We start from the raw sequence: 19791 nt of genomic DNA on the forward strand, positions 1-19791 counted from the left end.
AGTCCCGGCCGGCGCTTCCCGGGGGAGCAGCCGCGGATCCGCGGGGCCATGGGGGACAAAGGCACCCGGTGAGCGGGGGAGCGGGGACGGGGGGACGGGGGGGGGTGTTCCCGGTGCGCGCTGCACCCAGCGCCGGGCTCGGCCCCCACATCTGGGCACCGCTGCACCCGGACACACACACGGACACACACATGCACACACATGCACATACATGGACACACATACACATACATACACACACGGACACATACATACGCACACGGACACACGCGACCCCTCCATGTCGGGGTGCGGGGCTCAGGCAGGGGTTGATGTGGGTCCCGCATCCCGTCCCGCCCCGCTGTGGGTCCGCGGCGCCGCTGCTCCCTTCCCGTCTCGTTTGGAGCCTGGATGCATGCGGGGGGCTGAGCGCTGTCATCCGGTTTGTGCCCTTCGGGATCCCAGTGGGGAGCTGCGGTGACCCCCGTAGGGTGCTGGGCTCTGCGGTGCCCCGAGTGCCGTGCACCGTGGCGGAGTGGGGCACCCATAGGGGGGGGCACCCCCCGATGATGGGGACGGGGGGATCCTTCACCCGGCCTTTGCCAGCGCCATGGAACGCAGCAGCCCCATGGAAATCCCACCCTGGGATAGGGCAGCGGAGGGGGGGGGGGGGGGGGTCCCGATGACCCCACCACCCATGGATGGGGGTTTGGGGTGTCCCCTGTGACAGCCCGTCCCCAGCCAGCTCTGGGGGTGACTGAGGGGTTGATGCACCTCGGTGCCATCCGTCACCCTCATCCCTACCTGACAGCTCCCTGTCCCTTGGGACCTCCCCAGCATTCCTTATTTAGGACCAGCTATTCCAGGCGGCTCTCGTTTGCCCCCCATCGCCGGGACCAGTTTGGGGGGTGGCATCACCCTCCCGTCACCCCCTTCCCCATAGCACCGGAGCAACCGGACCATGGGGCTTTGGAGCATCCGGTGCCACCACCGTGCCCCACGGCGGGAGGGAAGGACGAGGGGGTCCAGCCTTGCTTGGGCAGAACCTTCCAGAAGCGCTGCATCCTTTTGGGATGGCAGGATGGGATTTGGGGGTTCCCACTGACCCCCCCAAGCACTGGGGGGGGGGGGGGGGGGGGGGGGGGTGGTGCTGGGTGTTGCTGCCTGACAGCATCCGCATCCCCCCCCGGCTCCTCAGCATCCCTAATTCGGGATACCCAGCATGTTGCACCCCTGGAGCGGGTGAGCAGCACCCAAGAGGTGTGGGGCTCGGAGCAGTGGGGCTGGAGCATCCATTGGGTTCCGTAAGCCCTGGGATGCAGCCGGATCGGCCCCAGGAGGCTTTTGGGTGCTGGGGGAGCGGCATTCCCGTAGGAAGGCAGGAGAGGAATGAGCTGATCTTCTCCCTGCCCACGCAGCGCGTACGGAGGGAGCTGGAAGCGGGGGGGGGTTGTTAGGATGAGAAATCTCCCTTTTGGCTCCAGTTTGGAGCCCTGACCCCAAATCCACTTGGATTCATCCCAGAACCACCAGAGAGGGGTCTCGGGGTCTGGCTGCCGGAGCTGCTTTCCCAGCGGGCACTCCAAAAGCATCGTTTCTATGGCTTCCTTAGGGGTCACCAAGGGACCAGCCTGGGTGCTGCGAGGGTTTGGGGTCCCTGGGTGCTCCACGCAGGATGTGGGACCCATCCGTGGGGTGCTTGGGGGGCTCGGCTGAGGTGTCTCCATGTGTCACCATTCCCAGCTTCCCCCCGAGTCCCTTCAGTGCTCCAGCATCCAGCCCCATGCGCACCCATTGGCCCCAGTGGGTTTGAGCCATGCTGGTCCTAGTATGGGAGACCAACCCCTGGCTGGCACCGGGGCTCCATCCATGCCCTTCCCCATGGCCTCTGATCCCATCCTGCCCCTCCGCAGCACCAAAGCACGCCGTGGCCTCTTGCATCCCTATGGATGAAGCCATAAGGTCCGGGAGCGGGATGGGGATCTCCAGCAGGAAGAGAAGGAGCCCTGGAAGGTGGCCCGGGAGGGGAGACTCCTGCTTCCTGGATGTTGTTTGGAGAACAAACTCTGGGAATAACAGCAGGATCCAGACACATCCCGAATCCCACAGCCAAGGCGCTTCCTTGCCAAGGGAGCCGGCGGCGAAGCTCCCTACCTGCCTGGGGGCTGCTGCCACCGCGCCTGGCAGGGATGCAGATGGGATACGGGATGCAGCGGGGATACGGGATGGGACCCATGGGATGCTCTGGCTCTGGGATGGGCTGTCCCGGCGCGGCTGGCCCGGAGCCAGTGGGGTTGTACCGGAGCGTGTGATGTGGTTCCTGGCGGCTCCGGTATTCCCAGAGGTCCCTTCTAATGAGGTTCAGGCTAATTGGAGCTGCCACCGGCCCCATTAGCGGGGGCAGCCGGTGCAGGGCCCGGCTCTTCCATCCCCAGTTCAAAGGCAATGGATGGCCTGGGGCTGCGGGACCCCGCACGATCCCATGGGAATGGGATCAATGTCCTTGACCCAGATCAAATGGAACCCACTCAATTAGCAGTGATGCTGAGGCCCGGATCAATGGGATGGGGAGGGAAAGGTGGGATCCGGCTTTGCGCAGGGCTTTGGGAATGGTGGGGCTCCATCCGTGCGTTGGCAGGGATGGGCAGCGGTGCTGGTGCTGGTTTCCTGCCTGCTGTCAGCACCAGGAAGGGCTGGAAGGGGAGGGAAGGCCCCGCGCTTCCTCCTTCCCTCCCTCCGGATCCGGGAGCGGGAGAGGGGGCTGTGTCCGTGCCCCCATTCCCGGCATTGAGTGGGGCATAACTGTGGGGCCGCCCTGTCCCTTCGTGCCCCTTCCCTGCTCCCAGGGGTGCTTTGGGATAGGGATGGTGCTTGGGATGTGTGGCCGTGGGGGCTGCCCATGGTTCTGCACCCACAGCATGGGCCCATGCAGGTCTTGGGCTCTGTGGGACCCCTTGCACCCATATGTGGGGCTGCACAGGGCTCCTGCATCCGTAGCATGGTGCTCAGTGGGTCCCTCATAGGTGGGTGCTGGGGATGCCAGGGAGGAGCGAGTGGTGGGTGGTTTTTCCTGCCCTCCATGCATCCCAACCCCATTGATCCCGCCCCTCCATGCATCCCACCCCCCATTGATCCCTCCATCCATCCCACCCCTCTATTGATCCCACCGCTCCATTGACCGCTCCATCCATCCCCACCCCTCTATTGATCCCACCCCTCCACTGATCACACCCCCCATCGATCCCACCCCTCCATCCATCCCACCGCTCCATTGATCCCACCGCTCCATCCATCCCCACCCCTCTATTGATCCCACCGCTCCATTGATCCCACCCCTCCATCCATCCCACCCCCCTCCATCCATCCCACCCCTCTATGGATCCCACTGCTCCATTGATCCCACCCCTCCATCCATCCCCACCCCTCTATTGATCCCACCGCTCCATTGATCCTACCGCTCTATTGATCCCACCCCTCCATCCATCCCCACCCCTCTATTGATCCCCCGCTCCATTGATCCCACCCCCCTCCATCCCACCCCTCCATTGATCCCATTGATCCCACCCCTCCATCCATCCCACTCCCACCGGGCATCATTACCAGCTGCTCCTTATTTCCCAGGGCTTCCCAGCGTTGCTTGGGATCAGAACCTGGTGCCTGCATCCACTTGGGATCAGGACCCGGCACCTGCATCCCCAGCCCTGATGCTGAGCCCAGGCCCTTTATATCCCTCCCCCTATATTTGATTCCAGCAGCATTCCCAGCACAGGATCTGGCTCCCACCCTGTGCCCTGGGGATCCTGGTGCCAGCAAAGCCTCGTGCTGAGCATCCCACCCATGGCAATGGCAATGAGAGGTCCCCTGGGAAGGGCTCTCGGGATGTTCCTGGTGTTCCCAGGTGTTTATGGGCCTGGCAGAGGATCAGCTCCTGTTGTCTCCTGGGATGCAGTTGGGATCAAGGGAATAATCCCCCCTACCCCACCGCCCCAGGCCTCTCCAGCTCCCTCGGTGTCATCCTGACTCTGGGCTGAATCCTGCTGCATGCCATGGGAATTGCTTGGCCAGGCCCTGCTGGGCCCTGTGGCTCTCGATGGGGTGGGATGTAAGGATGCAGGGATGCATCCTTATACATAGGGATATATGGGATGCTTACATATATATAAGGATACAGGGATGTAGGAATGTGGGGATGCAGGGACACAAGGATGCAGAGATGTGGGGACGCAGGGATGCAGGGTTGCATGGATGTGGGGATGCAGGGGCACAGGGCTGCAGGGCTGCAGGGATACAGGATGTGAGGACACAGATGCAGGGATGCGGGGTCACGCTGGTACGTGGGCATGGCTGAGGGTCACCCCAGCGCATGGACCAGCCCCATCCCCATCACTGTGGTCACCCCTGGCTTGGGTACCACACATTGGGCCTGGCCCAAACGTCACCGCTCCCTTTTCCTTCCCTGCTTGTGCCTGGGAAACCCAGCGGCTCCTGGCCGGGTGCAGGCAGATCCTGGAGGAATTCCGGGTATTCCAGGCAGAGCCCGGCCTTGGGAATGGCTGTTCCCAGCCAGACCCCTGGTTACTAATCTTCCCGGATGGCTTTAATGGAATTTAAAGGCAGGGAGGGATTATCCGAGGAGAACCCATTAATGGTGGCTTCATGCCAGGGCAGCTCAGACCAGCTTCTGAAATCAGGCACACTGGGAATGCTGGCTTCATCCTGCCTGCTCCAGGCACACCGGGAATGCTGGCTTCATCCTGCCTGCTCCAGGCACACCGGGAATGCTGGCTTCATCCTGCCTGCCCCAGCATTCCCAGCACTGCGGTGGGATGTTGGTCCCACATCCTTTCCCTGTGGGGACTTTCCAGAGGGATTCTGGGGGACCCTGTGGCCTTTGGGCATCCATTGGGATGGAGGATGAAGGATGGGGATGAAGGTCCTGGGAACAGCAGCATCCTGGGTGCTGGTGCTGGTGCTGATGCTGGTGTTGGTGTTGGGTGCTGGTGTTGGGTGCTATGTGCTGGTGTTGGGTGCTGGTGCTGGGTGCTGATGCTGGTGCTGGGTGCTGATGCTGGTGCTGGTGTTGGTGTTGGGTGCTGGTGTTGGGTGCTATGTGCTGGGTGCTGCTGTTGAGTGCTGGGTGCTGATGCTGGTGCTGATGCTGGTGTTGGTGTTGGGTGCTGATGTTGGGTGCTATGTGCTGGGTGCTGGTGTTGGGTGCTGGGTGCTGATGCTGGTGCTGATGCTGGGTGTTGATGCTGGGTGCTGTGCACTGCATTTTGCATGGCTGATGCTGGTGCTGATGCTGGTGTTGGTGTTGGGTGCTGGTGTTGGGTGCTATGTGCTGGGTGCTGGTGTTGGGTGCTGGGTGCTGATGCTGGTGCTGATGCTGGTGCTGATGCTGGTGTTGGTGTTGGGTGCTGGTGTTGGGTGCTGTGTGCTGGGTGCTGGTGTTGGGTGCAGTGCCTTGCACTGCATCACACCGCACACTGCACAGCAGGACCCTTGCACTGCATCCCACTGCACACTGCATAGCAGGACCCTTGCACTGCTCCTTGCCCTGCATCACACTGCACACTGCACACCAGGACCCTCGCACTGCTCCTTGCACTGCATCACACTGCACAGTGCACACCAGGACCCTTGCACTGCTCCTTGCACTGCATCACACTGCACACTGCACAGCAGGACCCTTGCACTGCTCCTTGCACTGCATCACACTGCACACTGCACAGCAGGACCCTTGCTCTGCTCCTTGCCCTGCATCACACTGCACACTGCACAGCAGGACCCTTGCACTGCATCACACTGCACACTGCACAGCAGGACCCTTGCACTGCTCCTTGCACTGCATCACACTGCACACTGCACAGCAGGATCCTTGCTCTGCTCCTTGCACTGCATCACACTGCACACTGCACAGCAGGACCCTTGCTCTGCTCCTTGCACTACTCCTTGCCCAGCGCCTTGTGCTGCACTGTGCACATCAGGGTAAACCGAGGCACGGGGCTGGCCCCTGCTGCTGCTGGAGCCGGTTGTGGTGGGGCCAGGTCCCAGCCCACAGCACCCATGGGTGCCCCGTGTCCCACCCGCTGACCCCCTCCTGTTGCTTTGCAGGGTCTTCAAGAAAGCCAGTCCCAACGGGAAGGTGAGTGGGAAGCTGGGAAAACCGGGGGGTGTGTGTGTGATTCCCAGGTGATCCCATCCCAGATCCCAGGAACGCAGCCATGGGTCCGTCTCCCATCCCAAAGATGCCCTGAGCATCGGGAAGGGAAACTGAGGCATGGCAGGATGGGGGCTGGCACCAGGGCTTGGAGCTGGCGTCCCCTCTCCGTCATTCCCAGTATCCCATGGCATATTCCAGGGGAGCACGTGGGGACCATGGGGTGATGGGATGGACTCAGGGGGTGGTGACCAGAGGGGGGGACCCCAGGAGAACCCCTGGAGCTCGGCCATCATGGTGCCAAGATCCGTGTCCCCGCATTCCTCCTGCAGCTCACCGTCTACCTGGGCAAGAGGGACTTTGTGGACCACATCGACGTGGTGGACCCCGTGGGTACGTGGGGATGGGGCTCAGTTGGGGTGGGAGGGAAGGTTCTGGGGAGCAGGAACCCCCAGGAGATGTCCCCCATGTGCCACCGCGTCCCCATAACCCAGCCCTGGCCGCAGCTCTGGGGTGATGCCCCTATAAAGGGGGCACACCTCGAGCCGTGTCCCCACCGGCGTGCCCTGACCCTGCGCTGTTCCCTTGCAGATGGGGTGGTGCTGGTGGACCCCGAGTACCTGAAGGAGAGGAAAGGTAACGGGTGCCCAGGGTCCCTCAGGGGTGGCACCGCCGTGGGGCGGGGGATGGCATCTCTGGGTCCTCAGGTGCATTTTGCAGCCCCTGGTCCCCTTGGGGGGTGCCGGGTCCTGCAGAGGATGAGGGCTTGTGGTGGGCACCCCAAGGTGCGTGTGGGTGGTCCCTGGGTGCAACCCCGTCTCCATAGGGCATCCTGGGAGCTGCCAGTGCTTCCCAGTGCTGGTGGGATGAGCCACGGTGGCACGACACCATGGTACCACCACGCCATGGTGTCACCTTGCCATGATGCCACCACGCCATGGTGTCACCTTGCCATGGTACCACCACACCATGGTGTCACCATGGTGCTGCAGTGATACCCCCACACCATCCTCTCATTGTGCCACGATGCCACCATGCCGTGATGCCATTGTGTCACCGTACTGTGATGCAACCATGCCATGAGACCACCCCGCCATGGTACCATTAAGCCACACCATGAGACCACCACCCCTTGGTGCCCCCATGTTGTGATGCCATGATGCTATTGCGCCATGATACAGTCGTGCCATGATGCCACCGTGCCATGATACCATTATACCATGATGCCATGGTGTCATGCTGTGATGCCACCACACCATGATACAATCATACCACAATGCCATCATGCCATGATACCACCACACCACGATGCCACCACACCATGATATCACCATGCTGTGATGCCCTGATGCCACCATTCCATGATACAACCATGACATGATGTCACCACACCATGATGTCACCATGACATGATATAACCAGGACATGATGTCACCACACCATGATGTCACCATGACATGATATAACCAGGACATGATGTCACCACACCATGATGTCACCATGCTGTGATGTCACCATGATGTGATACAACCATGACATGACATCACCACACCATGATGACACCATGCTGTGATGCCATGATACAACCATGACATGATGTCATCATGCTGTGATGTCACCATGACGTGATACAACCATGACATGATGCCACCACACCATGATGTTACCATGCTCTGATGTCACCATGCCATGATACAACCACACCATGATGTCACCACACAATGATGTCACCATGCTGTGATGCCATGATACAACCATGCCATGACGTCACCACACCATGATGTCACCACACAATGATATCACCATGCTGTGATGCCATGATACAACCATGCCGTGATGTCACCACACCATGATGCCACCACACGATGATGTCACCATGCTGTGATGCCATGATACAACCATGCCGTGATGTCACCACACCATGATATCACTATGCTGTGATACAACCATGCCATGATGTCACCACACCATGATGTCACCACACCATGATATCACCATGCTGTGATGCCATGATACAATCATGCCATGACATCACCACACTGTGACGTCACCACACCATGATATCACCATGCTGTGATGCCATGATACAACCATGCCATGATGCCACCACACCATGATGTCACCATGCCATGATACAACCATGCCATGACATCACCACACCATGATGTCACCACACCATGTCACCACACCATGATGTCACCACACGATGATGTCACCATGCTCTGATGTCCCCATGCCATGATACAACCATGCCATGATGTCACCACACCATGACGTCACCACACGATGATATCACCATGCTGTGTTGCCACCATGACGTGATACAACCATGCCATGACATCACCACACCATGATGTCACCACACCATGATGTCACCACACCGTGACGTCACCACACCATGATATCACCATGCTGTGATGCCACCATGCCATGATACAACCACACCACGGTGCCCCCCAACGCGCGCCCTTGTCCCCCCGCAGTCTTCGTGACGCTGACCTGCGCCTTCCGCTATGGGCGCGAGGACCTGGACGTGCTGGGGCTGACGTTCCGCAAGGACCTGTTTGTGGCCAACGCTCAGGCCTCCCCCCCCTGCCCGAGGAGAAGAAGCCCCTGACGCGCCTGCAGGAGCGGCTCATCAAGAAGCTGGGCGAGCACGCGTACCCCTTCACCTTCGAGGTGGGACGGAGGCACCTTAAAGCCCCTCCAGCTCCAACCCCTGCCACGGGCAGGGACCCCTTCCATAGAGCAGCTTGCTCCAAGCCCCTGTGTCCAACCTGGCCTTGAACACTGCCAGGGATGGGGCAGCCACAGCTTCTCTGGGCACCCTGTGCCAGCGCCTCAGCACCCTCCCAGGGAAGAGCTTCTGCCTTATCTCCAACCTGAACTTCCCCTGTTTCAGTTTGAACCCATCACCCCTTGTCCTATCACTGCAGTCCCTGATGAAGAGTCCTTCCACAGCATCCTTGTAGCCCCCTTCACACACTGGAAGCTGCTCTGAGGTCTCCACACAGCTTCTCTTCTCCAGGCTCAACAGCCCCAATGTTCTCAGCCTGGCTCCATACAGGAGCTGCTCCAGCCCCTGCTCATCCTCGTGGCCTCCTCTGGACTTGCTCCAGCAGCTCCATGTCCATGGGATGTTCCCTTGGGTCCCAGGGCTAAAAGCTGGTTTGGGTTTGAGGGTCCCATCGCTGTTTCTAACCCCCTTTCTCCTCCAGATCCCCCCCAACCTGCCCTGCTCCGTCACGCTGCAGCCAGGCCCCGAGGACACGGGGAAGGTAAAGTCCCCCCATCCTTGTCCATGGTGACCAGACGCTGGTTGGGGTCACCTCCTATGGGGGTGCAAAGGGGTTTCTCTGCCTCCTCAGCACCCTCCTTGTTCCTAGGCCTGTGGGGTGGACTATGAGGTCAAAGCTTTCTGTGCCGAGAACCTGGAGGAGAAGATCCACAAGAGGTGAGTGGAGAGGATCCATTCAGCCCCATGGCCAAGGGGCTGGGCAGGGCTGTGCCCAGTGGGGAAGGGGCACCACGGATTGGTACCCACAGTGAGTGAGATGGGGATAGGATGGAGGTGAACTCCAGGATGGGGATGGGATGGGGGTGAACTCCAGGATGGGGATGGGATGGAGGTGAACTCCAGGATGGGGATGGGATGGAGGTGAACTCCAGGATGGGGATGGGATGGAGGTGAACTCCAGGATGGGGATGGGATGGAGGTGAACTCCAGGATGGGGATGGGATGGAGGTGAACTCCAGGATGGGGATGGGAGTGACTCCGGGATGGGATGGGATGGTGGTGAACTCCAGGATGGGGATGGGATGGAGGTGAACTCCAGGATGGGGATGGGATGGAGGTGAACTCCAGGATGGGGATGGGATGGAGGTGAACTCCAGGATGGGGATGGGATGGAGGTGAACTCCAGGATGGGGATGGGATGGGGTGAACTCCAGGATGGGGATGGGATGGAGGTGAACTCCAGGATGGGGATGGGATGGAGGTGAACTCCAGGATGGGGATGGGATGGATGGGGTGAACTGAACCAGGATGGGGATGGGATGGAGGTGAACTCCAGGATGGGGATGGGATGGAGGTGAACTCCAGGATGGGGATGGGATAGGGGTGAACTCCAGGATGGGGATGGGATGGAGGTGAACTCCAGGATGGGGATGGGATGGAGGTGAACTCCAGGATGGGGATGGGATGGAGGTGAACTCCAGGATGGGGATGGGATGGAGGTGAACTCCAGGATGGGGATGGGATGGAGGTGAACTCCAGGATGGGGATGGGATGGAGGTGAACTCCAGGATGGGGATGGGATGGAGGTGAACTCCAGGATGGGGGTGGGATGGAGGTGAACTCCAGGATGGGGGTGGGATGGAGGTGAACTCCAGGATGGGGATGGGATGGGGGTGAACTCCAGGATGGGGATGGGATGGAGGTGAACTCCAGGATGGGGAAGGGATGGAGGTGAACTCCAGGATGGGGATGGGATAGGGGTGAACTCCAGGATGGGGGTGGGATGGAGGTGAACTCCAGGATGGGGGTGGGATGGAGGTGAACTCCAGGATGGGGATGGGATGGAGGTGAACTCCAGGATGGGGAAGGGACAGAAATGTCTGGTGTGCTGGGCCTGGAACTGGGATGATGTTCACCTGGCTGGGCCTGGGATGGAGAGATCTGTGCTGGGTCTGGAGCTGCAATGGAGTCCCTTAGGCTGTGGCTGGAATGGAGATGTCCTCCATGCTGGGGCTGGGACAGAGATGTTTGCTGGGGTAGGGCTGGAGTTGGGATGATGATGCTCTCCAGGGTGAAGCTGGGATGGAGATGTTCTCCAGGCTGGGATTGGGATGGAGATGCTCTCCGAGACAGAGGTGTTCTTTGGGATGTAGATGGGATAAAGATGCTTCCCAGAGTAGGGATGGAGCAGAGCTGATCTTGGGGCTGGGATGGAGACATCCAGCACTGTGAATGACCCTGCTTGGACTGACCCTGGAGCTGCCCCTCGCAGCGTCCTCCTCCTGCCCTAAACAAGGGTCTGACCCAAACCGGGCCCAGCGAGACCCCGTGGGCAGAGGTTCTGCTGTCGCCATCCCATAGGAACTCGGTGCGCTTGGTCATCCGGAAGGTGCAGTACGCGCCGGAGCGCCCGGCCCCCAGCCCATGGCAGAGACCACGCGGCAGTTCCTCATGTCCGACAAGCCCCTGCACCTCGAGGCCTCCCTGGACAAGGAGGTGGGTGAGGGCCTCATGGGGGGACGCTGTGGGGTGGCCCAAGGGGTGATGGAGACCTCCCTGTCTTCCCTTCGCCCCTCCGCAGATCTACTACCATGGAGAGCCCATCAGCGTCAACGTCCACGTCACCAACAACACCAACAAGACGGTGAAGAAGATCAAGATCTCAGGTGAGGAGCGTGGATGTGTCCATCCGTGCTGCTGTCCCCGACCCCGTTTGGGGTCCTCCTTGACCCCCGTGGCTCCATCTCTCTCCCCAGTGCGCCAGTACGCGGACATCTGCCTCTTCAACACCGCCCAGTACAAGTGCCCGGTGGCCGTGGAGGACGCGGAGTGAGTACCTGCTGCCTGGGGACAGCATGAGGGACCCCATGGAGCCCTGCAGGAGCCCAGGAGGTCTCCTGCTCCAGTGCAGCACCAGTGGGATGTTGCATTCAGCGAGCAGGTCCTGGTGGGAGGAGCGGGGAGGTGGAAACCCCTGTTGATGGTGCCGTGGGGATGTCACCAGCTGTGGCCTCCTGGGTGGAGATGGGCTCTGGGATGGGGCAGGGAGAGGTGTTTGGGCTGGGGCTGGGGTTGGGATGGAGGTGGGATGGAGGTGTCCTCTAGGATGGGCTTGGGATGGAGATGTCCTCTAGGATGGGCTTGGGATGGAGATGTCCTCTAGGATGGGCTTGGGATGGAGATGTCCTCTAGGATGGGCTTGGGATGGAGATGTCCTCTAGGATGGGCTTGGGATGGAGATGTCCTCTAGGATGGGCTTGGGATGGAGATGTCCTCTAGGATGGGCTTGGGATGGAGATGTCCTCTAGGATGGGCTTGGGATGGAGATGTCTGGGCTGAATTTGGGGTTGGGATAAGGATATTCACCACACTAGGGTGGAGATGTCTGGGATAGGTTGGGATAGAGATGTTCACCAGGCTGGGATGGAGGTGTCTGGGATAGGTGTTTGGTTGGCATGGAGATGTTCTCAAGGCTGGGATGGAGATGTTTGGGCTGGGTCTGGGATGGATATGTTCTCTACAATGGACCTGGGATGGAGATGTCTGGGGTGGAGGTGGGATGGAGGTATCTGGGCTGGGTGTTGGGTTGGGATGGAGACATTCACCAGGCTGGGATGGAAATGTCTGGGATAGGTGGTTGGTTGGGATGGATGTTCACAAAGCTGTGGTGGGGATATCTGAGATGGGTCTGGGATGGAGATGTCTGGGGTTGGCATGCAGTTGGGATGGAGATGTCTGGACTGGGTCTTGGGCTGGGATGCAGATGTCCTCTAGGATTGGTTTGGGATGGAGATGTCATCTAGGATGGGTTTGGGATGGAGATGTCCTCTAGGATGGGTCTGGGCTGGAGATGTCCTCTAGGATGGGTCTGGGCTGGAGATGTCGTCTAGGATGGGTTTGGGATGGAGATGTCGTCTAGGATGGGTTTGGGATGGAGATGTCTTCTAGGATGGGTTTGGGATGGAGATGTCGTCTAGGATGGGTTTGGGATGGAGGTGTCCTCTAGGATGGGTTTGGGATGGAGATGTCCTCTAGGATGGGTTTGGGATGGAGATGTCCTCTAGGATGGGTTTGGGATGGAGATGTCCTCTAGGATGGGTTTGGGATGGAGATGTCCTCTAGGATGGGTTTGGGATGGAGATGTCCTCTAGGATGGGTTTGGGATGGAGATGTCCTCTAGGATGGGTTTGGGATGGAGATGTCCTCTAGGATGGGTCTGGGCTGGAGATGACCTCCAGACTGAACCTATGGCAGGGGTGTTCCCCAGACTGGGATGGGATGTCCAGGGTGGCCCATGGGGGTTATCGGAGGTGGGGAAGCCTCTGATGGTGTCCATCACCCCCAGTGACATGGTGGCCCCGAGCTCGACGTTCTGCAAGGTCTACACCCTGACCCCGTTCCTGGCCAACAACCGGGAGAAGCGGGGCCTGGCGCTGGACGGGAAGCTCAAGCACGAGGACACCAACCTGGCCTCCAGCACCCTGTGAGCCCACCATGACCCCCCCAGGGCTCTGCTCCCACCAGCACTGCTGGGGCAGGACCAGGCCCTGCTCCAGGGAGGGATGCTCGGGGTGCAGGAGACCCTATGGGGGGACCTAGAGGAGGATGCAGGCGTTGGTCCCTATGGACATCCCTTCACTGATACCCACCCGCCCCTTCCTCCAGGTTAAGAGATGGAGCCAACAAGGAGATCCTGGGCATTATTGTCTCCTACAAGGTGAAGGTGAAGCTGGTGGTGTCACGAGGAGGGTGAGTGATGGGGACCCCCCTTGGTACCCCCAAGGCTCTGCTGGGACTCAGCAGTGTGATGGGGACACACGTGTGGGACATGCTTGGTGGGGTGGTTGCATGTCTGTGGTGGGATGGTGACTAACCTGTTGTCTCCTTGGACCCACACCAGGCTGCTGGGAGACCTCGCCTCCAGGTAATGCCCCAACCCACCCCTGTGCCCCCCATTGCACCCCAAACCCACCCCCTTGGTCCCCTCCGCTGCCACCTTCACCGTGGGGTGAAGAGCATCCAAAGGATGCTCTTGGGGCCACCACTCACCCAAAGCCAAGCACCAGAGGTGGGGCTGGTGTTGGGGTGAGGAGTTGTGGGACTTGGGATGGTGATGAGGGTCTCATCCTTCATCCCCCCAGCCCTGGGTCAGAGCAGTGGAGATGGTGTGAGAAGGATCCAGGGGTGAGGAGAGCACCAAGGTGGCTCTTTGGGGCTGAGCATCAATGGGCTGTGGGGAGGAGTCTCTAGGGCTTTCCTCGTCTCCATCCTCACACTGGTCCCATTAACGTGGGGTCTATGGGGACCATGGTTCCTGCTGCATTCCCAGGAATGCTGAGGCCATCCAACCCCATCCCTGGAGGAGCTCAGGGCCATGGTCAGCCTCTCCCACCATCACCATGCTAGTGAACCATTCCAGGAGTCTATGAGCTTTAAGGTCCCTTCCACCCCAACCCATTCCATGAGCTTTAAGGTCCCTTCCACCCCAACCCATTCCATGAGCTTTAAGGTCCCTTCCACCCCAACCCATTCCATGAGCTTTAAGGTCCCTTCCAACCCAACCCATTCCATGAGCTTTAAGGTCCCTTCCACCCCAACCCATGCCATGAGCTTTAAGGTCCTTTCCAACCCAAGCCATGCCATGAGCTTTAAGGTCCCTTCCACCCCAAGCCATGCCATGAGCTTTAAGGTCCCTTCCAACCCAAGCCATGCCATGAGCTTTAAGGTCCCTTCCAACCCAAGCCATGCCAGGAGCTTTAAGGTCCCTTCCACCCCAACCCATTCCATGAGCTTTAAGGTCCCTTCCAACCCAACCCATTCCATGAGCTTTAAGGTCCCTTCCAACCCAACCCATTCCAAGAGCTTTAAGGTCCCTTCCAACCCAAGCCATGCCATGAGCTTTAAGGTCCCTTCCAACCCAACCCATTCCATGAGCTTTAAGGTCCCTTCCAACCCAACCCATTCCAAGAGCTTTAAGGTCCCTTTCAACCCAAGCCATGCCATGAGCTTTAATGGTCCCATGGCACCAGAGGTGCCCAGACCCCACTGATGCTCACAGACACGCAGCCTAACCCCAGAGAATCTGGATCCTCAGCAGCTTCTAAGCTGCCGAACAGCAGATTTGGGGCACCCAATGTCCTCCTTGTGCACAGCCACTGTCCCGGGGGGTCTTTGTGCTGATCCCAGCCATGGGGTCAAGCTCAAGCAAGGAGCGTGGTGGCTCTAAAGGAGTTACACTGAGGGTACTACAGGGTTTCTCCCTGTTGGTGTCTCCAGCAGTGGGGATGGGGGTGATGCTGCTGCTCCCACCCCAGCTCTGCCCCATCTCTTGCAGCGACGTCGCAGTGGAGCTGCCCTTCACCCTGATGCATCCCAAACCCAAGGAGGAGCCGGCACATCGGGATGGTGAGTGGGCACCAGCCAGCTCCATGTGTGGGGCGGGACCTCCATGGGATGGGATGGGATGGGATGGGATGGGATGGGATGGGATGGGATGGGATGGGATGGGATTGGAGGGGATGGGATGGGATGGGAGGGGATGGAGGGAAAGGGGAACATCCCACTCCCCTATCTGTGTGGATGGAGGTTTCCACCTCCTGTTGAGGAACCTGTGGACCAAGGAGCAGGTCCTTGGGGGTGTCCCCATCACCCTGCTCCTGCCAAACACCAGTGGTGGGTCTCGCCCATCCAATGGGACAACGGTGAAGATCCCGGTGTGTGCATTGACTGAGCCTGTGCCATCCCTCTGTTCAGTTCCAGAGAATGAAGCCCCCATAGATACGAACCTGATAGAGCTGGACACAAAGTAAGAGGCACAAAACCCATCGTTTCCCACCCAATGTGGGGTCTGTGTGGGAAGGGGAAGGGTTTGTAGAGGTCTCACGGGACCCCCTAACCCACTAACCCCGCGCCATGGTGACTAACCCCGTGCACGTAACCCACCACGCTTGTTGTGCCCATCTCTCTTCTCTCCTTTGCCATCTCCTTGCATGGCTTCCAAACACCCCAGGAGAAACCACAGTAAGGAAGCACCCGCCGGGTCGTGTGTTGGGATGGGGGGGGATGTCCCTATGGGGTCCATGTGGTGTCCCTGTGGTGTCCCCATGGTGTTCCTGGGGATGGAGGTGCACGTTCGGATGCTGGAAATAGATGAGCTTGAAGGCCCCTTCCAACCCAGATCATTTGATGATCTTTAAGGACCTTTCCAACCCAAACTGTTCCATGATTCCGTGATCTTTAAGGCCCCTTCCAACCATTCCATGATTTTGTAATCTTTAGGGACCCTTCCAATCCAACCCATTCGATGATTCCACGATCCCAACCCAATCCATTCTATGATCTTTAAGGCCCCTTCCAACCCATTCCATGATTTTGTAATCTTTAGGGACCCTTCCAATCCAACCCATTCGATGATTCTACGATCCCAACCCAATCCATTCTGTGATCTTTAAGGACCCTTCCAACCCATTCCCTGATTCTATGAACTTTAAGGACCCTTCCAACTCACCCCACTGTATGATCTTTCAGACCCTTCCAGTCCATTCCATGATTCTGTGACCTTGAAGTACCTTTCCACCCCAGCCTATTTGATATGATCTTTAAGGCCCCTTCCAACCCTACCCATTCCATGATTCCATGATCTTTAAGGACCCTTCCAACCCAAATCAGTCCATGATCTTTAAGGCCCCTTCCAAGCCATTCCATGAGTCTACAATCTTTAAGGGCCCTTCCAACCCAAACCATTGTATGACCTTTAAGACCCTTCCAACCCAACCCATTCCATGAGTCTACTGTCTTTAAGGACCCTTCCAACCCAACCCATTCCATGGTTCTGTGATCTTTAAGACCCTTCCAACCCAACCCATTCCATGGTTCTATGATCTTTAAGGACCCTTCCAACCCATCCATTCTATGATGTTTAAGGCCCCTTCCAACCCAACCCATTCCGTGGTTCTATGATGTTTAAGGTCCCTTCCAACCCATCCATTCTATGATCTTTAAGGCCCATCCCAACCCAACTCATTCCATGGTTCTGTGATCTTTAAGACCCTTCCAACCCAACCCATTCCATCATTCTATGATCTTTAAGGACCCTTCCAACCCAAACCATTCTGTGGTTTTATGATCTTTAAGACCCTTCCAACCCAACCCATTCCATGATCTTTAAGACCCTTCCAACCCAACCCATTCCATGATCTTTAAGACCCTTCCAACCCAACCCATTCCATCATTCTATGATCTTTAAGGACCCTTCCAACCCAAACCATTCCATGATCTTTAAGACCCTTCCAACCCAACCCATTCCATCATTCTATGATCTTTAAGGACCCTTCCAACCCAACCCATTCCATCATTCTATGATCTTTAAGGACCCTTCCAACCCAAACCATTCCATGGTTCTATGGTCTTTAAGACCCTTCCAACCCAAACCATTCCATGGTTCTATGATCTTTAGGGCCCTTCCAACCCAAACCATTCCATGGTTCTATGATCTTTAGGGCCCTTCCAACCCAACCCGTTCCATGATCTTTAAGACCCTTCCAACCCAACCCATTCCATCGTTCTACGACAACCTTTGAGACACAAGGTTCTTTGCTGAAAGATGAAGGTTTAAGCCCCCCCCCCAAGCTGCACCCCCACAGCGCAGCACGAACCATCCCAGCCCCCATCTCCCCCCCACGTCCCCCATCACATCCCCTCTCCCTCCTGTCCCCACCAGCGACGACGACATCGTCTTCGAAGACTTTGCCCGCCAGCGACTCAAGGGCATGAAGGACGACAAGGAGGACGAGGAGGAGCGGACGAACTCCCCGCAGCTCAATGACAGATAAGCCCCCCCCACCCGTGTCCCCGCTGCCGCCGGGGGGGCACATCCGGCTGCTTCTCCTTTTGTATGATGATGGAGTTTGGTTTCTACCTGTACCGGAGGCTCCGGCTTCGCCCGCTGGTCACAGCAATTATAACCCTCCAGCTGTGCCACTGGTGTTGTCACTTCATGCAGCTGCCAAAGCCACTGCAGGGCACGGCCGGAGGGGTACTGGAAGCACTGGGGGGGCTGCACCGCTTCCATTGGCACCCCCTTTTCCCCATCCATCCATCCATCCATCCCCATGTCCCCTTTCCTATGAGCTGCCTCTTTTACGTGTTTTCTATCCAAGTCCAGTCTCAACACCAGTTTGTAATGGGGAGGATGGGGTGGGGGGTGCAGCAGATCTGGGGGGATGGGGGGGTCGGGTCTTTTCTAGGCAGCCTGCTCATGGGAAAGGGCACCCACACACTTGGGGTGTCCCCTCCTGGCACCCCCAGCCTGTCCTCTCCAATCTGGCCCTGCTGCATGTGGGATGCACCAGCCTGGCTTTGCCCCATGGAGCCCCTGCCCTTGGCTGAGCCTCCGAAAGGAGGCAGCAGGATGGGTCTTATCCCAAAAGCCTCCTAAAAGAGCCAGCTCCAGGGCAGAGGGGTTCATCAGTTCCAATGGGATTTACACCAGTGCAGCCTCCCTGGAGGGATGGGGCTGGGAGCTGTGGGCTGCCAGGGCAGGGAAGTGCATCCCACATGGATCCATGCCATCGGCCACGCGATGCTCGCACCGGGAGAGGCTGCAAATGCCCCTTCTGAGCCCCAGCAGGGTCTTGGTGTAACCACCTTGTTCCCAGTGGCATTCCACTGGGGATGGTTCCTCCGTTCCCAAGCTGCCAAGCTCCCCTGGTCCATGTTTTCCCCCTGTCTGTGCCTGCACGGAGTCAAGCACCTATTTGGGGATGGGGAGGGAAGGGGCACACAGCATTTGCCACCTTAAGCAGTGTGTCACCGGGTGCTCGTGCCCATCCAGCACCCATCCCACCCCGTGGACCCGCACCGGGGTCTTGGGTCTCCCATCGCACCCAAGAGACCATTCCCATTATTTATTGTGCCGTTGCGGCCAGCGGAGGCATCGGAGAGCGATCCATGGGGATGGCTTCATCCCTCTGGATGTGGGGGGGGGTGCCTCTTCCCCCCCCCCCCCCAGTTTTGGGGTTAAGCTGATGGGCAGCGTGGTACTTCTTTTGTAAGTGGTTCCTTTGTACTGTTCTGGGTGACTGCTCCTCGCCCCCCCCGGTCTCTGTGATGTTTCTGTGTCTGTCAAATAAATTATTCTAGTTTATTAAACTCAGAAGGACAAAAGAAAGAGAATAAAGAACCAGTCCCGGCGCCTGGACACGTCTCTTGGCTCGGGACAGGGGAGCTGGAACAGGCCTGGGGGTCCGAGCACCTGCAACACAGAGGAGGTGATGGGCGCCTCGGCATCCTCCCTAAGAGCTCAGCTCAGTCTCCCCTCGGGCAGGTTCAAGCCATTCCCCTTGGCCTGGCCCTACATCCCTTGTCCCAAGCGCCTCTCCAGCTTTCCTGCAGCCCCTTCAGGCACTGGAGCTGCTCTCAGGTCTCCCCTTTAGGAGCCTTCTCCTCTCCAGGCTGACCCAGCCCCGCTCTCTCAGCATCTTCCCCCTCTGTTCCTCTCCTCAGCTGCAGTTTCTCACTAGGAAATCCATTCACTCCTGCATTAAGGTGTGTGTAAGTCTCCAGCAGCATCCCAGCTCCAGCCTTGGCGTTCCCAGCATCCCTGTGCCTGTCACCTACCTGGATGTCGGTGCTGAGACACCCCTGCCTGGTCCCTGGGACTCAGGATCAACCACAGCTGCCCTTCCAAGCCCCATATCCCATAGGAGACTTTGGCCATCGAGCTTCCTGGCACGTCCTCCTTCCAGACGTGGTGGCCAAGCGCCAGCTGGCTCCTGTCCTCAGCTCACACCGGTGCCCACGTGCGTGTCCATGCTCCAGGCTGGAGCTGGAGCTACGCACATCGATGCTCTGATGCCACAGGGCTCCCAGTGAGGTGTCTCCTGTGCAGGGGCAGGACAGGAGGTGCCTGCAATGG

At 58.7% G+C, this 19791-nt stretch overlaps 1 protein-coding gene across 1 annotated transcript in view; it reads left to right on the forward strand.

The window, feature by feature from the left end:
* ARRB1 (arrestin beta 1) overlaps positions 1-17852 on the forward strand; it is a 17858-nt gene extending 6 nt beyond the window's left edge. The window contains 18 exon segments of the mRNA XM_057421179.1: positions 1-68; positions 6094-6124; positions 6472-6532; positions 6731-6775; positions 8623-8721; positions 8724-8818; positions 9358-9417; positions 9526-9593; positions 11238-11281; positions 11284-11372; positions 11458-11542; positions 11633-11705; positions 13222-13359; positions 13542-13625; positions 13777-13800; positions 15211-15281; positions 15630-15681; positions 17596-17852. The exon segment at positions 1-68 is cut by the window's left edge and continues 6 nt beyond it. Coding sequence (XP_057277162.1) covers positions 49-68; positions 6094-6124; positions 6472-6532; positions 6731-6775; positions 8623-8721; positions 8724-8818; positions 9358-9417; positions 9526-9593; positions 11238-11281; positions 11284-11372; positions 11458-11542; positions 11633-11705; positions 13222-13359; positions 13542-13625; positions 13777-13800; positions 15211-15281; positions 15630-15681; positions 17596-17707 — 1251 coding nt within the window. The 5' untranslated portion in view covers positions 1-48 and the 3' untranslated portion in view covers positions 17708-17852.
* The last annotated feature ends 1939 nt before the right edge of the window (positions 17853-19791 follow it).

The sequence above is a fragment of the Pezoporus wallicus genome, unplaced genomic scaffold, assembly GCF_028554395.1.
Source record: "Pezoporus wallicus isolate ANWC-B61680 ecotype Strahan unplaced genomic scaffold, APGP_CSIRO_Pwel_v1 contig_8372, whole genome shotgun sequence".
NCBI lineage: Eukaryota > Metazoa > Chordata > Aves > Psittaciformes > Psittacidae > Pezoporus > Pezoporus wallicus.